We start from the raw sequence: 14,706 nt of genomic DNA on the forward strand, positions 1-14,706 counted from the left end.
CTCCTCCATGGTCAGGGTCTTCCTTACCCTCCTGCCTGGAGATCCCTCATCTCAGGCTCCTCCATGGTCAGGGTCTTCCTTACCCTCCCTGCATGGAGATCCCTCATCTAGGACCCCTCCATGGTCAGGGTCTTCCTTACCCTCCTACCTGGAGATCCCTCATCTCAGCCTCCTCCATGGTCAGGGTCTTTCTTACCTCCCTGCCTGGAGATCCCTCATCTCAGCCTCCTCCATGGTCAGGGACTTCCTTACCGCCCTGCATGGAGATCCCTCATCTCAGACCCCTCCAGGGTCAGGGTCTTCCTTACCTCCCTGCATGGAGATCCCTCATCTCAGGCCCTTCCATGGTCAGGGTCTTCCTTACTCCTTTTGTCTCCCCCTCCCTTCCTGGCCCTGTGTAGCTGTGGGATCCTTCCTTTTTCCTGAACCTCCCTTCCTCCCCTTTGAGTTCTATCTGAGCTTGTCAGAGCTCCTTTAACACCTGGAAAGTTATACCTGTGTGTGCTGAGATGCCCTGTCACAGCTGACCTCCACGTGGGCACACCAGACCTACTGCACATCTCAATGCCGATGGCTTTGGCCCTTATTCTATTGAGGGATGTGTTGGTTACCTTTGTCTTGGATACTCTGACATTCTTCTTGTTCTATCTCCCTCCACAACACACCAATGCTTGCAGAGTCTAAACCTCATTTCATCTGAGCCTAGAGTCCCCTGAACCTTCCCTGGGCCCCCCATTTTTCCCTATGAGGAGGTTCTCTGACCAGCCTAGACCATTGTAACAGGAGCCTCATTCCCCTCACTTTTTGAGCTTGTAGCCAGACTGCTCTTGCCAGTCACCAGCTTTATAACCCGTGGTCCACTTTTCTCCCCAGCTGTCCTGCATCATTTAGGAAAGTCATTAAATTGTGGTGAGTGCGACCACTACAATTTTTGCTACTTATCTGCAGCTGGGTCCTCACTGCTGTTTGGCAATGACTTTGTTCTTCTATTAATGACGCCCTGTGCATTTCTCCAGGCAGCTGTTACAAACCCATCCCACGCTTCTCAAACCCACAAACACATTCTCATCCAGAATCATCCAACTATTTAAAAAAAAAAAAATAGCCTCACCTCTTCCTTCCCTATAAAAAAAGAAAAATACTCCCTTCACCCAGTGGAATGACAATAAATTTTTAATAGCTTGCTCTTAGAGGGAAGAATAAAAACTGAACCCTTACTTGTAGCATGATTTCTGATGCATGTGACTATTCCCAGCGTGGCTATGGTCATTGGGTGCAAAGCAGGGAAAAGATGGGGCAGCTTGGTCTCAGGAGCTGGATAAAGCTGGCTCCATCACACCACCACCTTCTCCCTCCAGTGGCCCTGCATTTCCATCTGACTATTCATCCTTCCTCTTCCTCTCAGAAGAAAGGATGTTCTCTGCCTTCCAAAGTCTGGGCCCCACATTTTCCTTCACCAGCTTGGGGCCCCTTTTGTGACGCATCCCCTCCTACCTGTGTGTCTTCTGCCCCTTCCTCTGGATCAACTCCCTTTCCCTGGTCTACAAATTTCCCAGAATGGGGTCTGCCAGCTCCACTTCTGCTCAAATGATCATCATTTGTTTGGTATAAATGTCATTTATAGTTATCTACCATTCAGTAATTGCAGAGGCTTCGTGCAAACAGATCATTTCCCATCTAAACAGTAGCTTATCTCCTTTAGAACAGTTAGGGTGGTTACTTCAATGAATGACACAGTGTTGACAGAATGGAGAAGAAAGTATTCAGAATTTCAGGCACGAGATTACCAAATGTCTTTTTTCCTTTTTGCATTTGTTAATATTCCACTGAGACAGGATGTACCAGGATAATTTGTGAATGAGATTCTTTGGATGAATGACTTGAGTTTCAACAAACACCCTAAAAATAGATATATGGTTTCTTGCTTAGGTAATGGAGAAATTAATTATATGATGTATTTTTTTTTTGAGAATAAACTAACACATACCAGTTATTTGATGGACAAGAGTCACTTGTGGCCTCTGGACAGTACAGTTATTCAACTGTTGTGCAGAACCTGTATCTTATTACCTCTGATAGAACTGCCCCCATTGTCTCCAGGGAGCCAGGAGAGGGTGATGGAGGAAGATGTGGTTTTGGATACTGTGAGTCGAGGCTGATCTGGGGGCACTAGATAGGAAACAGTTTTGGAAAACAAGAATTAGTTTTTCACATCTTTACTCTTATTTAACAGTCATTTACCAAATATTTTTTTCACAGACATTTATTAAATAAATGTTTTAGGTTGCCAAAATATGCAATTCTCTTCTGTCAAAGTGTCTGTTGAGTTGATATCCCAGGCTAGAGACAGAACAGAGTGAATCTATTATTTACAGGAAATTCAGCCACCTTTCTACTTGGATTCATCTCTAACTTATTTCTGTCAGAATCCCTTGAATTTCTGAGTTATTCACCACTAATTGAAATCCTCCTTAAACTTGCTCAGGGTACATGCATTATTTTACTCTGAATTTCAGCCATGAAATTCAAGTGAAAAAGATAAAAGGTGTCACTTAGCTGTTCTGTTTGTCTCAGGGAAGGGAAAGGGGAAGGGGAAGAAGCAGCTAGTGTGACAAAGAATTGCAGAAGTGTCCACTGTCTTAGCCGCCTTCCCAAGATGAAGCTCTGACCGTCACAAGTGTGTGCGGAGCTGCCGCTCATGAACTCAACACTCCCGCCAGGTTTGCAGAACACACAGAGGTGCCAAAAATGTACACACATTTTAAGAAAGGAAAACACTGTATTAAAATCATCACACTTGGATGGAGCTGGAACATATTCTTCTCAGCAAAGTATCTCAAGAATGGAAGAAAAAATATCCAATGTACTCAGCCCTACTATGAAACCAATTTATAGAGTTCATAGGAAAGCTATAACCCAATTGTAGCCCAAGAATATGGGGAAAGGGGAGAGGGAGGGGAGGGGAGAGGATGGGTGGAGGGAAGGTGATTGGTGGGATCACGCCTATGGTCCATCCTATAAGGGTACATGTGACTCTTTCTAAATGTAGAACATAAATGTCTTAACACAATAACTAAGAAAATAACATGAAGGCTATTTTAACCAGTAATTGTATATAGAAACAGCACACTGTACCCCATGACAGTATTAATGTATACAGCTATGATTTAATAAAAAAAATAAAATAATCATACTCTTTATATCCCAATAATGTTTGTTATATTGCATGTTGTATCTTGTACCTCTTGTAATTGAAAAAGTCAAATGTAACTTGAGTATTATAATTTTAATGCAGTTTTTTCCTTTCTTAAAATGTGTATATATATTTTTTGACACCCTCTGTACTACATATTTTTAAATAATGAGCCTCAGTATAATTTTTGATGGGTTCTGAGAAAAGAAACGCTAAAATTCAGAATCAGGTTATCCAAATTATACAGACAGCTTCTGATAAAATGCCGTTCTCTTTTCCTCTGAGGGAAGTCTGATATATTGACCCAAAGGCCTGAAAAATTGACCCATCTCTTTAAAGTCGTCACATGGTGACTCTCTTTCAAAATGCCCTGGAATTTTCCTGACTTCAATTAACTTGAAATTCAAGATCAATTTTGTGGATATTAAAAAATATATATATATTTCTCCTTCTCCCCTTCTATCCTGCTGAGGACAGCACTGATTTCATTTTTGTTTGCTGTAATGTATTAACATGACAACACCTAGATCCCGAGACGTATATACTTTGACTTTTCTGCCAATGAGATATCATTGTCCACCCGAATCTCAACTCGCTCAGCAGCTGTTTAGGATTTTAGACACAATTTTATTACGATAATGTTTTGAAGTTGCTGTGTACATTGGTGTATGATATCAAGAAAAAAAATCAAATACCTTATATGAAATACACAACTAACTATTATAGCGGTTTACTTAAAATTTCAGTTAGTGTTGTTTTTTATATAAATCGAATATGAAAACTGAGTTAATTAGGAGACATAAAAGATCATAATTTAGGTGCATTTTTTTGTTTGTGTGTTCTGGGTTATACTTACACATAGGTAAATAGTGCAATTAGGAGAACTTAAGAAGGGTTTTTAGAGATGCACAATAAAAAAAAACCGAGATGAGGCCCTTTACATGCAGAAATGTATTGCATCCCAATAGTATCTCTTGGATTGGGAGTGATTTTTGGTTTGTTTAGTTACATTTTCCAAAATAATTTTTTTGTTAACATGAAAATAGGATTTAGCTGTTTATAAGGGCTGGTTTTTAAATCTATTCAATTTTACTCTGCGTATACAGCACACCTGTAAAAGACATTAAAAAGAGTCCTCCAATTCTGTACCTTGTACTTGTAAGTTTAAAATGATTTCGTCGGAGCCCCAGTTGTTATTGGCGATGCAGCTGTAGTAGCCCGAGTCCTCGGCCTTCACCGTGCGGATGATGAAGCTCCCGTTGCTGAAGACGCTCCGCCGCCCATCAATCGTCACCAGGCTGGGTGTCCCGTTACTGCCTCACAGGAAGAAAAATGCACAGATTAAAGAAATTACAATGCAAATTAGCTGAGGTTGGGGAAAAGCATAAAGACTCTGCAGCAAACAACATGTTTGGAAGCTTAGGATTTCTTGAATTGTGAAAGAATTAGATGATGGTTAAGCATTAGATGAGGAAAACAGCAATAGCCGAGTATCAGAGTGTTGTCATTGTAAAAAAAAAAAAACCCACTATGCTGAGGGTTAGGTCTGTGACAAGGGCCTGGATTCTGGCTGAGTGCATAGGTTCCTGAGTTACACGTGCCAGTGCCTGGCAGGTGGGTCTCTCTGGCCTCCACCCTGTTGGCCTGGCGACTTCTGCTTTGGGGCAATTCTGGGGATTCCTTCTGTGGGCAGCAATGCCAGTTTGACCAAATCATTTATGGGAAATTCAGTCTTGGGATCTCTTACAGATTCACCTAAAGTCACAGTTCTTGATTTTGTCATAAAGAATGAAAGGTGTTATCTTGAGAAAGTGATGAATTGGCCCCGGTGTAGAAGGAATTCCCCAGGCATCATAACCATGGCCATGGAAGCAGACTGTCCAGTCATCTGAGGTCATTCTCACACGAGGCAGAGCGCCAACTTGACCTTGTGAGTCAACTTGACCTTGGGAGCTTACGTATTTCCTTTGGATTAACTTTAAATGCAATAAGAAAATGGGACTGAGCCCATGATTTCATAGTGTATGTCTTTTAAGTGCTTTTGTTTGAAAGTAGGCATGCTTCTGAATCCATTATACCACATCTCTACGCTCATAAATGAATTTTCAATCCTTTATTTGTATCCTAATTTCTTCCTCTGAATAGAGATGAAGCACTTTAAAAAGTTACGTGGACAGAATACAACTCAGCCACTTGTTCCCTTACATGTGGGTGCCTATTATTTTAATAATTACTATGGAGCATGAAGAACCAGATTTGACATTAGCAAAGTCCTAATGTCTTCTATTTCTTAAGGTTATTTCTCTGAGTATTTGAGTCGGGGTTAGGTGGCTCATTACCAGTGAAGGAGAAAAGATAGGTGTTAAGTCTCACCACAATCTCAGGTACATTCATCTCAGTTATATAATTCCCTGATAAGGGGCAACAGACGTTCACAATGATTAATGAGTTGGTTAGACTATTTTCCTTGCACGCACCCTCTTATGAATTCAAAGTTTCTGAATTTATGTAGAGGACTGATTCAGTAGATCTGACCCTTCAGTGCTAAAGATGAGGTTCCTCCCCTAGCTTCACCACAAAAAAAATCGGGAGTTTTCCTTGAGCTTTCACTAATATAAATACAAAATGAGAAGACCCAACACAAGTGGTCAGATACGATCTCTTAGAGTCTCACTGGAGGCCTACAGTGGGTTACTGGTTACCTGTCTTTCATCCATTTCACTGCAGGTGAAGGGTCTCCAACGGCTTTACAAGGCAAGACAATGTCCTTCATCCATGGAGTGGTCACCGTCCCACTGAATGTCAGGATTCGTGCTGGAGCTGAAGGACCGCATGGAGCAGAAGCCCAGTTACTTCCCAGACTGGTCTACATAGAGGCCAAGGTGACCTTCCCAAATAGAGCAACACCCCAAACAGCAAGAGAAGCCAATTACCTCTATAGCCATGATTTACTCTGGTATCAGGACTGTGAGCGATTTTCATTCTAAGAACATACAACTAGTGGAAAATCCCCACCATAGCATTTTTTTTTTCTTTTATTGGCTAAACATGAGGAGTTCAAATTAAATATTTGCAGCTTCATAAGCCAAGTAGCTCCAAGCTGTGTTTTCTATGAGCCCAATTATTTCTCACAGCACTTTATGAAGCAGTTTATCTCAACACCAAAACTGCACATTAACATGTACTTTTAATATCGGAGAGCGCAGGAGACAATAGAAAACAGAAATACCCAAAGACAGGAAGGAAAACTGAAACTCCTTCCATTTGTCAGTTTCCTGGCACTTTCCCGATTTTATTATATCGACTTGATCTTCAGCACACACAATAAGGGACATGAATGTTTTCAGAGTGGCCTCTCTTAAAAAACAAACATTTTGCTTGGGACAGTGATTCAGACGCCCAAACAGGAGCACCTGCCGGGGTGTCTGGCACTGGTACAGCCCAGTGTGGCAGGAAGTCCCAGAGGTGGAGAGGAGAGAGCCCAGGGCAGACCTGCTCAATGAGGACCCTCCTGGAAGACCAGCTCGGCTGCAGCGACAGGTTCCTGGCACTACCTTGAGTGAGTCACAAACGCCAGCAGGAACACCAAATACAAGCCAGAGGAAGACAGCCTGATCTTTGACATATATCAGGATATCACTTTCTGGGGTGTGAACAGGAGCTATAAGCTGCACCCCTCCTTCATTTTAGCTGACAAACTTCAGACAGCATCATGGGGGTTGGGGACACAAGAGGAAAGACGCAGTCCCTCTGTGACCTCAGCCAGGAGAGATGCACAGACACAGGGCACTGCAGTGAAGTGGCCTTTGATCTGATCTTGGACCCATTAAAAATGGGACCAGCACTGGGAGCCCTGCGCCATTTTGGCCTTGAAGGCTTGCATTAGCAAAGGGAGGTTGGAGAAGGCTCCCCCGGAAAGCCCCATGAGGTTCCCTGGAGAGGTGAGATGCCCAGAACCAAGTCATTACCGAGCCCCCTCAGTGCTGACTTTGGTCACTAAGATAGGCAAGACCAGTTCCTCCGTGTGTTGATCCCAGCGCTGGGGTCCAGAGTGGAGAGGAAGAGGAAGGGCCAGAGGGCTCCAAGGTGGGTTTTATCTTTTGTGCAGTAAATAGTGCAATAAAGCCTGTATTTGAAGCGACTCCCCCGGCTGAGGTGGAGTAGTCTGGGGAGGGTCCACCTTACAGTCACCACCTTTTCTGATTTCACATCAGGATAACTAAAGACCCCAGTCAGACAGCTACAGGTGTCCAGCATTGGCAGCTTTTAGTATTTTCTTGGTCACGTTTCTGAGGTCCTTAGCAGTGAAGTAGGGGTGATTAAGGGACTTCAGTTAAAGTTAGGGGCATTCAAGTGTTATAACAGCTATCCACTTTAAGGGTAGCTTAAAGAAATACGTTTTACAGCAAAACTCAGAGGCCACACATATTTTGGGATGTTTGTACGAGTGAAAACAAAATTATCTGAGTGAATACTTTACATGGTGCATGCGACTGTTTCCAGCTTATTTCTCATGTGGTCTATTTGGTTCTACTCTATTTTATTCCATTGTAGTTTTTTAAGATGCTGGGTATAACCCCTTCAACTAATTCCAAGACTTAGGAATAATTTCCCATCAGCAACATCCACAGTACAGGCTAGAGCTTCTTCATCTTCAAGCCCAACATAGCCTGTGTCCAAAACTAGACACCCATTTGAGGAAGCTGAATTGTAAAAGGGTCTAGTGGAAATTCTGTGACTGAGCAAAGCAACACGCCAGACTCATGGTTCTCAAGCTGAGCAGGCAGGAGAATCATCTGGAATCTCTGTTAAAAGGCAAGATTCCCACACTGGCCTTGTTGATTCAGCACGTCTCTGGAAGGCTCAGGGAGTTGATCTTGCGACATGTCTAGTCCACCTGCAGCCCGGACTTGCCTCAGATTCTAGGCCTGTCCTCAGTCATGTGGCTACGCTCTCTGGGAATCCTTGGACCCTCCATGGAAGTAGGGTCCCCTTTTACAACCTAAGTTTGCAGTTTGGACCCTGCTACATGGCAACAGAGACTCCACCGCCTGGTTCTCTCTCCATCTCCCAGCAGCCATGACTGCCTGCTCCGCCCGGTGGTGCTCTGCCCAGTAACGCCCACCTCCTCTAGGCTGGCGGTCCGGGGCTTCTGGGCAGGGGCTGCCAGGCTGAGTCTTTGCTCCCTGCTGAGGTGTTCTGTACTTCAGCCCCTTTCCAGAAAGCCAGCCTGAATCTACCCTGCCCTTGGGTGAAGCTCCCTGGCACGTGAGAAGCTGAGTGTGTTTCTGGAGGAGCGACAGGGCATCTGGGGACCACTGTGCACTTCCAACCACCAGCCCCAGCTGCATGCACAGCTCTCCCTGCTGAGCCTGGGATGTGGATCCCCTGCTGTCCCTCCCCTCTCACACTCCTGGCCCTCCCCCACCATCCCCAGATCACCTAATGCTTAAGAGAAACGGAGGACACCACTGGGTTGGGGAGGCTCTGCATTTCCTGCTGTGGAGTCCCCTAGCCCAGCTTGCGTTTCCTCCTCCAAACCCCAGTCCTGTGCTCCTTGTCTCCTTCTCTCACTTTCTCCCTCTCCCCTGGAGTCTTCCCCTTACCTCACAAACATGTTTGTCTTTAAAGCGACAAAGCCATGACCTTTTCTCAGATGACAGGCTGCCTCCCTCTAGCTTCTCTTGTCCCCTTTTTACTGGCACTGTGCTTCCCCTGTGCCCTGAGGGTCTGCCGGCCTCCTCGCTGCCATCACAGGCTCGCCCAGCCAGGCTCACTCAGCCCAGGCTCACTCCCACAAGCCCCTCTGCACCCACCCCAGCCATCCACGGGAGGGTCCCCAAGGTCCTCCTGTGGCCAAACCCCAGGAACTTTCTCCTCGCCTTGCTCTGCTGGGCTTTCTCAGCTGCAGCTCCCGTGCCCGCAGATGCTCCCTCCACTTGGAAGTATCTGCTCTGGGGTCCCAGCAGCAGGCCCCACCCTTTCCCCTGACTCAGGTTCAGCCCATTTCCTCTGCCTGCTCCCTGGGAGCTGACCCTGGGCCTTCATGTCCCACTGCCCTCATCTCTCAGACCATCTTGTCCATGTCCCAGCTGTCCAGGAGGTCCAGCCACTGACCACTCTGCAGTTTGCCTCCTGGCAGGTGTCTCTGGAATGCCAGCACATGCCCTGTCCACAGATGCCTAAGCCAATGGCCCTCAGTCACCTGGGAAACACGTCAAATGCCCACATCCCCTCTTGCCTGCTTCAAAATCCACTTTGTCCACTGTCTGACACAAGTAATATAAGTAATGACACCTTCCCGTACAGCCCTGGGTTCCGGAATCCAGGTTCATTCCTGCCCTCTCCCTCTCTACCTGCCTTTGTGTCTGCCAGTGAGTCCCCGTAGTCTTGTGCCCACAGCATAGCCTGGGCTGTCCACTTCCTTCAACCCTCTCTGTGTCTCTGCCAGCCCCAGGGTCACGGGGTGACTACTCAGCCTTCCACTGGTCCCCTGCTTCCCTGCCCTCCTCCCTCTGTAGCCCGTTCAGGAGAGAGAGACCAGAGTGTCTTAAACAGCATGCTTGCTTTAACCGTAACAAATGTGCCATTTAATCCAATGTGTCAGGATCCCAGAAACTAGGTGGCACCTGGCTGTGCTATCCACAATTTTTCCGTAAACCTAAAACTGTTCTAAAAAATAAAGTTCATTGCACATACACACAAATAAGATTACGTGCCTCTTTGGCTCAAAACCTTATTGTATCTCCTTATTTCCCTTATGGTAAAATCTGAAATCATAGTCTTGAAGGCTCTGCGTGACCAGGCCCTGCCTTCCTCCCCGGGCCCGCCAGGCCTTGCGTCCGCACTCCACATGCCGAGCTCTTTTCTCCCCAGGCCCGCCAGGCCTTGCATCCGTACTCCACATGCCGAGCTCTTTTCTCCCCAGGCCCGCCAGGCCTCCCGTCCGCACTCCACATGCCGAGCTCTTTTCTGAGCTGGAGCCTTCTAGATTTGCTTCCTTCCCCCCTCTCTGCATCACTGCATTTACTTATCTTTGTGGGCTGCCTTGGTTACGCCTTGTTGACTGACTGTCTCCCCACCAAACTGCAAGCTCCCCGAGGGCAAGTAGAGAACTCTCAGTTAGATCATCCGGGAAGGGACCTCCTTGCTCACCAAACCTGCTTCCTTTCCCTTTTGGACATTCCACCTGACTTTACATCCCAGCCCTGTTTTAAACGGGGAGGGTCCAAACCCTCATTTTACACAATGGAATGTGGATAAAAATAATGGTGGACTGCTCTGTATGGCCCATGAAAACCTCCCCTGAAACCCTCCACGCCCTCTTTGTGCGGGGAATGAGGGAACGCAGGGCTGTAACCACAAGGTAGAGGAGGCCTGGATCCCTGAATTACTGTGTGGAATGGACTACCCAGGAGAGACACCTGACCAAAAATACGTGCATTGGGCAGTTATTATGTGAAGCCCTGAGAATCAGGGGATATTTGTTTCAACAGCAAGCTCACTCGACTAAATCCCCTGGTAGCACAGTGCTTAACGTACAGCAGGCCCCAGAGGGACTTATCACGCGACTGAAGGATGGGTGGTCTCCCCAGACAAGACCTGCTCCCATGGAAGCAGCCCGTTTCGGTTGTTCCCTCTGAGTGTGTCACATGCTCCTGCACCAGCCTGGCCACTTCTGGCTGTGTCTGGACAGGGAGCTTGGAGGACACGAAGGGAAGGAAGAGAGAATGTTATTGCTAATCCTACATCTTTCATTAAAGTTCCTTTTCATCCCCCAGCGCAGTTTTTATGTTCAGAATTTTCTTTGATAATCACTGTTTTCTCAACGTCGGCAGTGGCGGGATATCATGAACAGAGTACAACAGACGACAGCTCCAGCAGAGCGGTCCCTTGCCTGGCCCCGTTTTCCATCTGTACCTGCGTTCACACCACTTGCTCCTCCCTCACGATTCCATCCTGCCTGTTTCTTAGCATCACACTAACTTGCATGTTATCAAGAATTCTTGGAGGTAAAAACTGGAATTTTAGAATGTGTATTTTTCTCCTTCGGGCTCTCAGAGGCTATATTAGTAATAAATTGCCAATATTCCAGACTCCCAAATCAAGGGGCATCTCCTGCCCACCGGGAAGTGTGCTGTAAGAAAAGTGACTCACTGGTGAGTGCTAATGGGGGTGGGGGGGAGTACACTGGACGGCAGCACCTACCAGAGGAATGGTAAGAATACTCTATGCCTGTAAGTGCATCTTAAAGACCAGCCTGATCTCTAAACGTGATGATAGTACATCAATTCGAGGACTTTTTATTCATTGCTTGACTCCAACTTTCCACTTCCACTCAGAGACCGTGTTTATAGAACTCTATCACAGATGAATTCTGAATTATTTTTGCAAGGTTCCAAATTCCATAGACTATAGACATAGATTTCTCTGTAAGAAGTGTGATGCCTGATTCTAATGAAAGTAGAACTTCCTTTGGAAAATATTAAGTAGTAATTTTCTCCTATTCCAAGGGGTGGGTGAAAACTCCTTTTCCTGATTTTCCCAAAGCCACTCTACTTGTGAAGCCACTTTCCTTAGTTCTGTTCTCCTCCAGAGGAGTTCCTTTTTTTCCTGATCGTGGAAAAGCTCAGGGTCTGCTAGCAGCAACCCAACTCTTTGAAATGAAATGTGATGTTCTGGTTTACTTAATTTTTAGGGCAGTGTAACTTTTATCTGAGAAAGAACAGAGACTTAAAAATAGTCCAATTATGATGGGAAATGAGGTCCTTTCTGCTGTAGCTCACCTTTAGCTAAGGGCTCTACCGTGATGATTTCACTGCTGTTGCCTCTTCCAGCTGAAGTCACGGCCACCACCCAGACGCTGTACTGACGATTCCGACTCAGGTTAGGAATTCTGTAGGAAAATGAGTCAGGGGAGGCTTCAAATTCGCTGATCACCTGTGAAAGGAGACATAAATGTTCCCACATTCAAAGAAGCCTATGGCACAAAAGCATTTTCTAAAGGAATTGTTATCAACATATCTCCTACCATCGCAAACAAAAGTCACGACTCACCTCCCTCTGGGAGGCTGGCTTTGCAATATGAAATATAAGGAGGAAGTTTAGGTGACCAAAAGTTTGCAATTTTCCCTGCAGCAGCTTTGATGGCTGCCTATAAGTAACTCAACTCTTTCAATTATAGACCAGGGCACTTCTGGTTTTGGCTGAGATGGCGTAACTAGAGCTAGATTTTTCTTTCTACCTGAAACAACTGAGAACACACAAAATACATGAAACAAGGGTTCAAAGGCATTGTGCATCAGGTAACGAATGATAGTGATCTCTGAAAGATGGGAACAGATGAGGTAAGCCCTAAAACTGCTGGGTTGTTGCCTTTTTGAAAGAGTTTTCAGGCATGGCACAGGGAAGGGAACCCAGGAGGATCACAGCAGTCTTCCTGAGTTGAAAAGACTGAGGGACTAGAAGGAAGTTGCAGTTCATGGAGACGGGTCTTCTCCACGGGGAGAACTCTGGAGATATGAGGAGGGAGGGTTCCACATGGGTATTCAGCTGAGCAGATCTGTGCACGCACGTGAGGAAACTACCCAGAGCTAGGGAAAAACCACCTGAAATAATTGGAGGTCACAATGCCCAACACTCACATTAGGCTAAAAGGGCTCATTCCCACCAGCTAGATTGGAAAACATCAAGATTGGGTCACTGGGTTGAGCACCTTTCAGGCAGCAAACAATTCACCCTGAAGTGAACACCACTCTAGATCTACCTGATGATTCTTAGCAGCAAGATTTAGAAGATTCAATTATTATCAAGCAACACAACTGCCTCCCAGAATATAAGGCAAGAATATTTATAGGAATTAACATATCTAGTTCTCCAAAAGGTAAAGCTTACAATATTTGACATATAATAAAAAATTTCCGAATATGAACAACTCAAATATCTTTCGGCTGACGAAATGAATGAACAAAATGTATCCATGTAATGGAGTGCTGTTTAATAATAGAAAAGAATGAAATACTAATAAATGCTATAAATTCTATAAATCTTGAAAACATCATGTCAAGGAAAAGGAGCCAATGAGAAGAGACCACAAATTTATGATTCCTTTTGTTTGAAATATCCAGAATAGGAAAATTTACAGCAACATAAATTGGGGAAGGAGAAAATTGCCAGCAGCTGCTAATGGGTATGAAGTTTCTTTTCAGAAGATGATGATGTTCTAAATTAGATAGTGGTAAGGGAGGCATATACCACTCATCACAAGTTGATGAGTGGTATAATTTAAAAGCATGCATTTTATGGTATATGAATTGTATCTCAATAAAGTTGTTATAAAAATTTCAGGAATGCAAAAAACAAACCCTGAAAACTATGACTTTTAAAGAAGAAATAATTTAATCAATAAAAATCGACTCACCTAAGAATAAATATTGTAAGAAAGAAGATGTATGAATTTGAGTACACATTAATAGATGAAACACAGAAAGAAAAGAGATTAAAAATTACAAGGGCATTAATGAGCTATGGAAATATATCACGCAGCATAAGATACATCTTAGGGGTCACTAAAGGAAAAGAAGGAGAGAACAGAAAAAATATTTAAAGAAATACGGGCTGAAAAATTCCAAATATGACACAAATATAAACCCATATAGCTAAGAATCTCAATGAACATTGGCCACAAGAATAATAATAAAGCAACACTACCATATCTCATAATCAAATTGCTCAAAACTAGTGATAGACTGGATCAATAAACTGTGGTATATGTACACCATGGAATACTATGCAGCCCTAAAGAAAAACGAAGACTTTACCTCCTTCATGTTTACATGAATGGAACTGGAAAATGTTCTTCTTAGCAAAGTATCACAGGAATGGAAGAAAAAGTATCCAATGTACACAGCCCTTCTATGAAACTAATATATACCTCTCAAATAAAAGAAACAACTTAATTCTAGCCCAAGAATATGGGGAGGGGGTAGGGAAGGGGAGGGGAGAAGGGTGGCTGGGTGGGGGGAGGGTGACCGGAAAGATCACCTATATTTCTGTCTAACAAGGGTACAAGTGAACTTTTCTAGAACTAGAATGTAAATGTTTTGACACAATGACTAAGCAAATGACATGAAATCTATGTGAACCAGCTTGATGAAATTATGAAAACACTACACTGTACCCCATGTTTGCATTAATGTATACAGCTATCATTTAATAAAAAAAAGAAAAAAAAACTAGTGATAAAAAATCTTAAAAGCAGTTGGAGAAAATACAGTTATGTGGGGAGAACACAGGGAAGGATGGCACTGCTTTTTATTTCAAAACCAATTCAAATAAGAAGACAGTGGAAGGAAATCAACCTAGAATACTGTACTCAACAAACATACTGCAAAATGAAAGTGCAAGAAATGATTTTTCATATATTTAAAAAGCTGAACAAAATTAATCACCAGCAGATCCACACTAGGGTAATGTTAAGGGAATTTCTTCAGGCGGAAAGAAAATGATACCAC

At 44.2% G+C, this 14,706-nt stretch overlaps 1 protein-coding gene across 1 annotated transcript in view; it reads right to left on the bottom strand.

Moving 5' to 3' along the window:
* Positions 1 to 14,706, bottom strand: part of DSCAM (DS cell adhesion molecule) — a gene marked incomplete at its 5' end in the record, with an annotated part of 730,460 nt that overhangs the window by 94,353 nt on the left and 621,401 nt on the right. The window contains 4 exons of the mRNA XM_012810262.1: positions 2,071 to 2,169; positions 4,343 to 4,506; positions 5,896 to 6,013; positions 11,980 to 12,133. Of these exons, the coding sequence (XP_012665716.1) occupies positions 2,071 to 2,169; positions 4,343 to 4,506; positions 5,896 to 6,013; positions 11,980 to 12,133 (535 nt within the window). The remainder of the gene's footprint in view (positions 1 to 2,070; positions 2,170 to 4,342; positions 4,507 to 5,895; positions 6,014 to 11,979; positions 12,134 to 14,706) is intronic.

Source organism: Otolemur garnettii, unplaced genomic scaffold (assembly GCF_000181295.1).
Source record: "Otolemur garnettii isolate 467f Iridium unplaced genomic scaffold, OtoGar3 scaffold00128, whole genome shotgun sequence".
NCBI classification, from domain to species: domain Eukaryota; kingdom Metazoa; phylum Chordata; class Mammalia; order Primates; family Galagidae; genus Otolemur; species Otolemur garnettii.